Source organism: Cyprinus carpio, chromosome A18 (genome assembly GCF_018340385.1).
Source record: "Cyprinus carpio isolate SPL01 chromosome A18, ASM1834038v1, whole genome shotgun sequence".
Lineage (NCBI taxonomy): Eukaryota > Metazoa > Chordata > Actinopteri > Cypriniformes > Cyprinidae > Cyprinus > Cyprinus carpio.
In genome coordinates, this window is record NC_056589.1 from 19,999,005 (window position 1) to 20,011,030 (window position 12,026).

General features: G+C 37.1%; 1 protein-coding gene and 1 non-coding gene across 2 annotated transcripts; one reads left to right on the forward strand and one right to left on the reverse strand.

The window, feature by feature from the left end:
* Positions 1-5,337, reverse strand: LOC109110484 (ras-related protein Rab-11A). The gene is made up of 5 exons (XM_042775323.1): positions 5,159-5,337; positions 3,409-3,604; positions 2,528-2,721; positions 2,301-2,381; positions 1-1,798 (listed from the first exon to the last, which is right to left on the reverse strand). Exons 1-5 carry the CDS (start codon positions 5,196-5,198, stop codon positions 1,662-1,664), a joined length of 648 nt encoding a protein of 215 aa, XP_042631257.1. The 5' UTR covers positions 5,199-5,337; the 3' UTR covers positions 1-1,661.
* Positions 5,338-7,549: 2,212 nt separating this feature from the next.
* On the forward strand, positions 7,550-7,621 carry trnaq-cug. Its single transcript has one exon. It is a non-coding gene; the product is annotated as a tRNA-Gln (tRNA).
* Positions 7,622-12,026: the final 4,405 nt, after the last annotated feature.

Sequence of the window (12,026 nt, forward strand, 5' to 3'; positions counted from 1 at the left end):
ATATGCAAACTATGTTGCTTTACCTAGTGCTGGGGTAATTAAAGTCAAGGGGATCGATAACCAAAGTGAAATTTCCAGCAAATAAATGACTTCAGGGTTGCAGACTAAGATGCTGATGTCTACAGTATTCTTCCACTCTGAGGTCACCTGTGGTGACCATTATACAACATGCATTATTAGTTCAGTCTTTACTGATATTTTGTGTCACACTGAGTAAGTTTTATTAGACAGCCATTAAGCGAAGACGAGCATCACAGCTTGTGGTAGTTTCTCCATCTGCTGGACTCAAGACAAAGACTTTTTTGTAGGCTAAAACACATAATACATTCATAAATTATCACACTGTGTCTTATCATTTAAAAGTCTCACCACTTCGCCACAAAGATTAAAGGCTAATAACTCGATTTAAATGACTACCACAGAATAAATACAAGTTACAGGTCTTAAGATCATAAACTGTAGTGGCGGCAAGTCAAACCGGGAGAGATATTTTACATTCAGTGCAAAAACAAAAAAAAAAGCAAGTATCCAGTCTATTCCCTAGAGTGCTCTCATGTGATGTGGCCGTCAGCTGGCCAGTATTCACTGCTGCGTGTTTTTCCTGTTCTGACTTTAACGGCAGAGCGTGACCTGCAAAAGTACAATGGGTTTACGTTGCTTTTAGAGGAAGTCTCTATTCCCTCGTTTCATACTGAATCGGTCTGTGGTAGTGTTTCAAAGAGAACTTGTGCCTGTTTGCTAAACTACTTCCCCCTCTTTTTGCATTATGACATCAATTATTGTTTTTACCAATTGAACTTTTGCTATTCGAGGACAATAACTAAAAGGGCTGGAATACAAAAAGAAAGGATCCGTGTTGGACTACACTACAGCATAATTCTAGTGTGTGATGAAGGCCTTGCTGCACTGGCACGGGTAGCTGAAGAGGTGCAGCGTTTTAAGCACATGCGTGAAGGCGTCCGTGTGACGCTCCATCAAAAAAAGGCACTAAAACAACTATTCTACCTCGAAGCGCGTGATGGTGAAGAGAAAACGGTGCGGTAGCTATATGCCTTAAGGCCTCTTCCACTGGCCTGATGGTGAAGTCATTAATGCAATGTACCCCGTGCCAAGTGAGTAAAGGAAATGTACATGCAATGTAAACCATACTTGGAAGATGGCTGAAAGGTGAAGACTGTGGTCTCTGGGCCCTAATGGTCATCTAACATCTATCAGGTACATCATCTCTCTACAATCACAACATTAAATATAGCAAAACCTCCAATACTGCACGTTTCTCCCCTCCACCCCAGTGACAAGGGGGCTGCTACTGAAGACATACATGAGCGAGCCTCACACGTTTGCGAATGAAATTATATATTAAGACATTTCAGTGAAGATCGACACAGATGATTATTAAAATCCTGCAATATAAAAGCCTACCATGGCAGGAAGGAGGAAAACCAACTAAAAAAAAAAACAAACAAACAAAAACAAAACAACAAGCTTAGTCCAGACTGCAGGTGGTGACCCTTTGAGATTCCAGCTTTTGGAACCAGCCTCTGTGCTCAAGCCTAGTTGTGCAGCTGCATCTCAGAGCCAAAGCAGTCTTGAAGAGGAGGGGAGGAGGGGGGTGTTGCAGGTGGGTGGTTGGAGGAGGGTACGGGACTGGACTGGTGCTGCTAGATGCTCTGGCAGCACTGCATCTTTGGTTTATTCTCAGTAGGTTGCACCTGGATGGACACCACATTGTTGCTAGGTGACATGTCATTGTCTCGGCGGTCAGACATCTGCTTTTGGGATACGATCCGATAGATTTCTGCAGGACAGAGAGAGATATTGATGCTAAGACAATGTAAGGTGCCAACAATCCAGGAACTGGTGATGAATACGGACTTTGTGTTGCCATAAAAGCCTATAAAGCCTACAGTTATTACTGGATGTCAGGGGCGAATGCAATTATAGCATTGCAACGGACTGCCATGCTTTTGAAACATTTATTATTTGTTCCTGCTCTGCAGATGCCAGGAGCCGAACAGAGGAGCAAAAGAAGATGGAAACTCTCTATTGCAGTCACGTCAGGCTAGAGAAACCTACCCGACCAAAGCAGAGCTTTTGATGAGTCATTCATAAGGATATGGCCTTCAGCCAATCATATACAATCTTTCTTTTCTTTTAAGACAAACCCACAGTTATTTCCTCAAGCCTGTTTAGTGTGTATTTCCTTATTCATGCATTCCTCGTTAAAAAATTAAAGTTTAGCATCCTTAAACTTGCACTCTAAGTATCCGCTGAAATGCACTTTTTTAAAGCACACTCACCAGTCAGGATGGTCTGAAAAGCGGTCTCTACATTAGTGGAATCCAAAGCTGAGGTCTCTAGGAAGGACAGACCATTTTTCTCTGCAAACATGAGTGAACATACATTAACAGTCATGGTAACAATTAACAAAGTATGCAAAGAAACTACAGAAGCCCTGGCTATACACACTTCCTGTAAATCATCAAGAGTTAAAAGTCTACTTCTAAGTGCTTATTGTGGATCTAACCTGCAAATGCACGTGCTTCATCAGTGGGCACGGCCCGAAGGTGACGCAAGTCACTTTTATTTCCCACGAGCATGATGACTATGTTGCTGTCTGCGTGGTCTCTCAGCTCCTTAAGCCAACGCTCCACATTTTCATAAGTCAGGTGCTTGGCGATGTCATACACTAGAAGGGCCCCAACAGCGCCCCGGTAATACCTGCAGACCAACATAAAGAATAAATCAAAAGTAGATCGAAAATTGAAGCGTATGTTCAATGAGTACACTTAAAAGTCAACGTGAAATCAAAATGCACACTTCTCGATTCTAATGTGAAGAATTCAATGGTTATTCCAAATAAAATACAAACATTTGTCTTCATAATTGTTTATTTTACTATAAAAACTTCTGAAACAACTTTCATTTTTGGGTGAGGTCACATACCCCTCCATAACTTAGAAATACATCAGATTATGCTAATATGGGTTGGGAATGCCATTTCACATTGACTTTGAACTGAACACCGAGTTAACAACTTCTATAAAAATAACTATAACGTTAACTATATTATGTTCACACCAACTCACAATAACTTTGGTTATCTCATTCGCAGCAGTTCTCTCGTCTGCCATTTTAAATGCTTGACCTCTTTAAAGACGATTCTGACCATCTCATTCTTCAACTGGACAAAAATTGTTCTGAAAGTGATTCTACTATATATGTTTTTATCGTGATAATTATGGTTTGGACTTCTCTAATCTAAGAATTAGAATGATTATTAAATCTTGGTTATACTTAACGTCCTTGGCGTGAATGGATTTTATCAAACAGAAGAAGAAAATCAAGAAATGTCAACTGGTATCTGTTATACGAGGAATGACACTTTTGACATTTGAAGAACCTTACGCTGAAGTGATGGCCCGGTAGCGTTCCTGTCCAGCTGTGTCCCAGATCTGAGCTTTCACAGTCTTTCCATCCACCTGAATGCTACGTGTAGCAAACTCCACTCCAATAGTGCTTTTGCTCTCAAGGTTGAATTCATTGCGGGTGAAACGAGACAGCAGGTTACTCTTCCCCACACCAGAGTCTCCAATCAGGACCACTCAAAATAAAACAAATCAGGGTTTTATATCCAACATCAGATCAACAACATAACCTTTTTTAAAAGGACCTAAAAATTAAAATCCTGTCAGGTATTTCCAAACCCATAAGAATTTTTTTGCATCTTCAAAACACAAATGAAGATATTTTAATGAAACCTGAGCGATATTGGTCCCTCCACTGACAGTTAATTCCATTAAAACATTGACAGTTCAGAAACAAGCATCGTCTGTGTTTACCATATTTGATTTACTCTATGCACATGCATTAATCACTGTCCAGATATGAATAACAGCCTAAATTAAATATATTTTCATCACATAAAGCAATTGTGTCTTTTCAGAAGACCTGGTGTCTTGTTTTTGAACTGTCAAAGTTTTGGTTACATGGACTTTTAATGGATTTTGAACGGGTGAGTACATTACAATTTTCATTTTTGGGAACTATCCCTTTAAATAGCAGTGTGAGTGACAAAATCTAAGACACTTCTGTCTAAAATTAAATAAAGGAACAAACCTCTTCACATTTGGAAACTGAGTGCTTATGTCACAACCATATGCCACAACCTAATTTGAAACTGAAGTGAATTTAAATAAGTGGGGCGGGGGGATTTGACCATTTTTGGTAACATTGTTGTGACTCGAACTTGGTGAAGAATGTGGGCTTACATAAATGTTCTACTCTTATCTTAAACATGTACATTGAACACAACTATACTGCTACATTAGAGGGGTAGTTTACTACGAATCACATGTCAGCGCTTAATTTCCTAACTGATGACACAACACGTCTCCCAGGAGTGAAACCTCAAAACAAAACTTATCCCAAAAAGACAGAAATTTCACACGCTTTCATGAAGGAAAAACAACGATAAACATACGCAGGCAAAGAGAGGCCGCGTCACCTGACTGACTTAAAAGACAGTAACAATACGCTCACACAAACAATTCATTTTTATAAAACACAATTCGTCCAAAACATGAACATTCCATCTTTATTCATGTTGTTCCAAACCCGTATTACTTTATGTTTGTCGGTAAAACAAAAAAGAGATGTTAGGCGGAATGACAAACCTCAGTTACCGTTCACTTTGACTGTATTGAAGAATATATAATAAAAGTGAATAGTGGTTTAAGCTGTCCCAGATATCTCCTATAATGTCATCCACAAAAGAAACTCATACATTCTTGGAAAAACCATCAGGCCGTTTCCAATTTCCGCCTGCTCCGTTAAACTCCTGCAGCGACAGCCTCGGCTAACTTCAGCTAGCGCTTCAAGGTGTGGTCCGATCCACGGTAGTTTATGTAGTTTCTGTGATAACCATCACCCATATGAACAAAGTGTGCCGTAACTGAGCAATATTTCACATAAACCCACAAGCACTGAAATGATACTATTTCAGCCGAGGAGCAGGGGTTTGTTTGGGCTGTTCGAAATCAGCTAGCCGGTTAGCTGGCCTTTAGTGCTTAATATAAAACCACTCTAACTAACAATAACCGCGATTATGAGAGACGCTTTAACTTGTACACTCTAGACAAATATATTATGTGCTCACCTTTAAACAAGTAGTCATATTCGTCGTCTCGCGTCCCCATCTCGATTAAAACAAAAGCGCAAACAATGGAAGAATGTGAAGGAAAAGTGGAACAGACCCGATCCTATCCTCTCCGCTGCTGCACTGCAGTGTATTTGTGATTAGGCAGTAGCCATGCTAACAAGTTAGCAAGCAACCGAACCAGTGAGCATCTCCGGAAGTGTTCCGGGTTAGAGCTTTTACAGACTGTCAAAATAAAATCCCGGTTGTAATATTAATTTGATTTTATTTGGCAGTTTTTTTTTTTTAAAAAACGAAACGCTTTCATAAAGTTGTGATGTAATATGTAAATTGTGTACCTTGTTGATAATGTATATCTTAACGCCCTGTATTTATCATGTTCAGTGTGGTATTTTTTGAATACAGTATTGTCTACATAACGCCCTGTATTTATTTTTTTAAGTGTGGTATTTTTCAACCAAACACATATGTGTGCGCGGCCCACTGCAAAAAAATTAACTGACCCCGCTCTTGTTGGGTTAATAACTTAGTACTCAGAAGCTAGATTGTAAACTGTATTTATTGAATGAACAGGGCTGTGCGATACGGACAAAAAAAAAAAAACCTATCGGGATTTCTTTGATAAATTTTGCGATTTTCGATTTTAATCACAATTTTGACACACACAGATATGCTTTACAGTCATAAATGCATTCAGGCTGAATTTGAAACATATTTACAAAAAAAAAAAAAAAACAATTAGAACTTTATCAAAAAGTTTCTAGAACAGACAGACGTCTCTAGAACAGACATAAGTCAAAATAATCACTATAGTAAAGGTGTAACAAAATTTCTAGAATTATGGCAAAAAAAAATATAAATAAATAAATACTGTGTCCAGGGACTTTTTTTTTCTTTTTTTGCCATACATTGTTCATAGAGCTCATTAATTGTAGCGGTGCCTCAGGTGTTGAAATAGATTTGTTATACATTATACAGGTTCACACGTACTCCGTCAGCAGTGCGTATACAGTATGTGTATGCGGTGCAGAAGCAGCAGCGAGAGCGCATTAATGTAACGCGAAAGCACATTAAATTAATACGCGAGCGCGAATCACTCTGCTCGCACGCAGATTTCCTTTGTGCTTTCCCACGTGACGCGAAGCCTAATCACTCATGATCAAATATGATTACGCGAGTAAGGAACTATCGCCGACTTTAGACATGTATAAAAAATAAACTGCAGGATTATAAATGGAGAACTTTTATTTTCTTGCTCAAAACCAATAGATCTTTTTATTGAAATGAAAAGAATTTAGTGCCCCATATATGGGAACGGGATTAAACGAAAAACGGCTTCACCTTACGGCCTAAAAAACCAAACATGCTTGCTCAGATACACGCTGCTCTCGCCCGGCCGGGAGAAAGTGCGCGCACTTAAAACGTGTCTCCTTTCACTTAAACTGCATCCTGTGCATTCACAACTCTCTCTATGCTCATGTGCTAGATATTAATTATTTTCGCACGTTTTTATTTCTAGCCTTTTTTACCGCGTGCAGTGTGAACGCTCTGATCCGTTAACATGGGCTCGGAAAAAGGCGTATCACAGACAGTGTGTGAACCTGGAGTCATGTAGGCATATTCCCAGTCTGTTCTGTTCTCGCGCTAGGCGCGTTGCATTCTGATAGATCGGATGGCATACTGCGGGAGGTCAGGGGCTGCGGAAAATCGTGCTATAAAGCGATTTAGAAATCGCGCAAGCTCAAATCTTGATTTTATGATGATTTCTATCACACAGCCCTAGAATGAACTGGCAAATGAACAGAAAATAACTCGGGCTTATTTAATTATATATATATATATATATATATATATATATATATATATATATATATATATATATATATATATATATATATATATATATATGAAATGATGTTATTATGTTATGACTTAGACATTTTTACATATATTAACAATATTATTATTTATTTTAATAGCAATTGGCGGCCCACCTGCAATACTATCGCGACCCACTAGGGGGCCGCGGCCCACAGGTTGAAAACCAATTGTCTACAGTATGCAACCTAATTTTCACACGGGATCTATCGCATTATGAACAACTATAGAAATGGCTGTGGGGTCGTGCTTTCATGTTGTGTTTTCATTTTAATGTTTTTAAGGGGGGAAATAGCAAAGAGAGAGACTTATGTTCTTTTTTGACCTGCAGTGGGATATGTGGCATACCACTGTGTATGAGTTATTTTTAAAGTATGCTTTTAAAAGTGGGTTGTCTACGTCAAACTTCCTGGTGATAGTGGTTAGCAGGAAAAAACAACAACAACAACAAAGGAAACCACGTATTTGAGCGCTAGTCTTCAAAAGCCGTAGATTTCGAGGTGTCTGTAGGGCGGTTCCATGGTGTAATGGTTAGCACTCTGGACTCTGAATCCAGCGATCCGAGTTCAAATCTCGGTGGAACCTAGCTTTTAATATTTTTGGTAGGAAATGTTAGAATCTGGATTTACCAGTGATGGTCAACAGGAGCATGACACGTCTGTTCATAAAAGGACAATAATTAGCGCAAACACCGTAACTATTCGTAAACACTCAATCATTGTGACAAATACATTTTTAACGAAATATTACAGTATAACAAAGATTTAAAAAAAGGTGGAAATCAGTTCCAAATTTTATAAAATGAAATTAAACTGCATTCTGTTAAGCGTTTTCTAACATTAGGTTTATTCGTAATAAATTGAAGCTTTACGTACGACCACCAGGGTGCAGTATTGTGTCTGTTTTAGGTCACAAAAAAAAATGGTTGAAATATACTGAACATGTGATTGCATAGACATATACAAGGGGCTTTCTAAATTCTATCATTTAGTAATTTTAAAACATACAGTTCTACCTTCTTTAGGTAGATGAAAGGCAAATTAATTTTAGTAGTGATGGGAAAGTCCCCATGGCTCACAGTGAGTCATTGTATACAGTAAGCGTAAGATTTCAGATTTGAAATGATGAACATTCCTCTCATATTTAGCCACCTATATTTCCTTTATTGTGAGTGGACATTGTGGAAATGACGAGGACAATGATGCCACCAAATGTATTTAGTCATTCTGTAATTCTTAAAACGGTCAAATTTCCTACTTGGTTGCTCAATCATAGCAACCAAGCCTGTGACTCATAATAGACAACCATATGCATTTCCTGGCAATGCATACCAGACATATGTTACTCCCAGTTATATGGAATACTCTGTTGAGTACAGATTAATTTGTCTAGATTGTTTTGTTTTCTTTCAGAACTTTACAGTTTTCACATCAAAAGCTTTTTTTGATTACACACACAAAAAAAAAATGGTTTACAGCTATAAGAATGTTTTGTTCTTCTCATATTCTAGTTCAGAGAGCCGAATAAAGCAGCATCCAAACATTCCTTGACTATTCCAACATATTTAACAAATAAAATTGTGTGATTTAAAGTATGGCTACGCCCGTTTTGTCTTATTTTCACCCAGACTCATCCAGGAAGACTTTGTCCAGATGTCCTATGGTGCTTTGCAGCAAACTTTACAAGACTGTAATCAGGGCTGCATTTTTTATGTATATTCTGTACGTCTGCTAGTAATGTACTCTTGTTGCTGACTCATCTTCAAATAGAATCACCCGCGGGACATTTGGGGGGTTTCCTTCCCTGCAAAATGTGTTCTTATACCAACCCATGGGCAATGTAATGTCTTTCATTTTCGCCACTATTAAATATTCTAATATTTTAGGTGTTTTCCTCTCAGAAAAGTATTAGCTGAAAATAAATAAGTAAATACATACATACATGCTAGAAATTAATAGCATACTAGAAGAAGAAAAAATGTTTTTTGTAGAATGGAGGGTTACTACCATTTTTTAAGCTTTTATGAGCTTACAGCTGGATATTTAGTGTGAAAGTGCTAGTTTTGCAAGTGACAGGTCACTGGATGGACATTTCCTAGTTCACTTGTCAAAATATAATTGAAATCTCACTTGTTATTATCTATGAATTACAAAAAAATGGGAACAGTACATTTTTGTATGTTTGTGATTTTTAATTGTTGTGATTCCATATACTGATATTATAATTAATGTTGCTTAAAATGTTTACAATTATGTTTGCGGTTCAACCGGTTTTAATACAATTCAATAAAATTTTATACAATACTACCCATTGCAAACAGCAAAATTATGACTTTTAAAACATATTACAAAAATAAAACAAAATAATTATGAGAACATCAATAAAAACAATAATATTGCTATTTGCTATGTTTTGAATGTGCAGTAAGACACAGGACACCAAAAAATGGGGGCGTCTGATCACCCTTCTTTAGAATTCTCTAAGCATCTTAAAATGCTTATTAAGTTTTGAAGTGCTGGTTTGCCATATGTTGCATGCATTTAACCAAACGGTGTCATCCACCTAAATTCAAATTTCAAGTTTGGGTTTATTAGTTATTCTAATCACCACACAGTGAAAAAATAAAGTGATGTGACATATAGCCAAGTATGGTGACCCATACTCAGAATTCGTGCTCTGCATTTAACCCATCCAAAGTGCACACACACAGCAGTGAACACACACACATACCGTGAACACACACCCAGAGCAGTGGGCAGCCGTTTATGCTGCGGCGCCCGGGGAGCAGTTGGGGGTTTGGTGCCTTGCTCAAGGGCACCTCAGTCGTGGTACTGCCGGCCCGAGACTCAAACCCACAATCTTAGGGTTAGGAGTCAAATTCTCTAACCATTAGGCCATGACTTCCCCCTGTAATAACATTACATTACTAGGACAAAAGGGAAATTAATTTAGAGACACTGAGGTAGATGCAAACAGAAGACACATATCCAACACAATACCTTCCTTACCAAAAAGGCCATACTAGGTTGACTGTTGATGTCTGAAACTCTAGTCCTGCTGTTTGGGTGGTCGACGTGTGGCCTTTGGAACCACATAGCTATAGGACTATATCACGAGGGGCTGGTGGATGTCCTAATTCTTCTGATGTTTATGGCTTTGTACAGGCAGCTAGGTGGCCAGCCAGCATCCACTTAAACTGCTTTATTAAATCATTCATCTGGTTTTAAGAAGTGTTCTGGGTGTCTTCTTGATGAAGAAACCTGAAGCACTTTGAAGGCTAGCTTCAGTAGTCGTATACTCTCTCGGGGGCTTTGCAGCATCTTTATTTGATCTCTGAACCTTCTAAACAAACATTCTCTCACAGCACATTAACCCGCACACCTTTTCAAGATTAGTATATATGTCCAAATATATATTGTTTTTTCAAGTTCAACTCATAAAAAGTCTACAACATTTGTCAGTGTTTATCAGCCCTATTTTTTTCAGATCCTGCTATTTTTTGTCTAGGGACAAGCTGCAAGAAAAGACTTTATGCTATATCAGTTGATAATTTTTTTTTTAACAAGCTGAGAAGCTGTAGTTGAGGATGTAGTTGAGGATGTAGTTATAGTGACAATCTGCCCTCATCACACCACCTAGAATGGCATGGAACATCTGAGACAGTGACACATTTTGTTGGCAGTCACACCATTAACTAGAAAAAAATGTCTGCAAATTCTGTCTGGTAAGGGCTGCATCTCTCCATTTTTTAGAGGAGCGGGGGACCAGGGTTTTTGAAAAAAATTTTGGGGTGTCCCAGGGGGTGTGTGTTTTCTCTGTGTATTTTTGTATGTGTTTCAGATGTGAAGGAGATTGTCTCTATAAACTGAACTATTTACATGGTGATATTTCTCTGCACAATGACTGCTAATGGACATCAGTAATAATAATAATACAAAATGGAATGAAATTCATTGACATATTATGACATGTATCGAAAGAGCGGGGTGGTTGAAACAATTCTAATAGTCAGGCCCAAACGAAAATGCTTCTGTTTTGCATTATTATGCTATTTAATTTAAATAGATTTTGCATTACAAAGAATATTTTCAGCATAATAATAATACAAATAATAATTTGAAAATATTAAAAAGAATTTATTGATAGCAACAAAATCCATATATAGTGCACATTTTGTGTTTTCCAATATATATATATTTTATATATTGTGTATATATATATTATATTTAATATTTAAATTAAATATTTTTATATGTTTATTTCTTCTTTATCATTATCATTCACAAGGCTTTCAGAAGATTTTGGGAAATGATATAAGGATTGACCACTTGTTAGAGTTTTTACAGTTACAGTACTAAAGACGTAATTTTTTTTTTTATTTTAATTGATGTTAAAAAAGTTTTGTTACTTGAAATAATAGAGTATGTTAAATTATATTTAATAATATTTTGTGTATTTGTTTATTTTTTTATGTATTTTTTTATTTTGGCTAATTGGCAAAGGAATCATTTCACATTTTTATTTAGCTGATGTACTACAGCTTGATGTACTAAAATAAGTAAAACCTAAATAAAAATTAATAAAAAGACATTTTAAAAACAGACAAAAAAAATAATAAAAATAACAAAAACAACAAAATTACTAAAATGGTAATCAGAATGAAAATGAAAAAGGAAATTATAAAAATAAAAACTAATTCAAACTATTAATAAAACTGTAATAGTAACTAAAAAGGCACTAAAATAACACTATTACTGTTAAATTAGATTAACTGGAAAAAATATCTGCTGATCTAGTCTACTCTAGTCCATATTTTGTGCTTGTGCTTCCTATGCGGACTGTATAACTTTAAATCAGACTTCAAGTCCAACACTTTCAAACACATTCTGTCAATAACATTCAACACCACAGTCTTTATATGGACTACCTGTCGGGACGCCCCCACATTAAATCAACGACGGTCCCCGGAATGTTCAACTGACGTCACGGT

Excerpts from the sequence above, each read along its gene's own strand:
- LOC109110484 (XM_042775323.1), bottom strand. The coding sequence starts at position 5,198 with ATGGGGACGCGAGACGACGAATATGACTACTTGTTTAAAG. Across the intron at positions 2,722-3,408 it reads TACCGGGCCATCACTTCAGC|GTATTACCGGGGCGCTGTTG; the intron begins GTAAGGTTCTTC and ends GTTGGTCTGCAG. Across the intron at positions 2,382-2,527 it reads TGAAGCACGTGCATTTGCAG|AGAAAAATGGTCTGTCCTTC; the intron begins GTTAGATCCACA and ends TCATGTTTGCAG.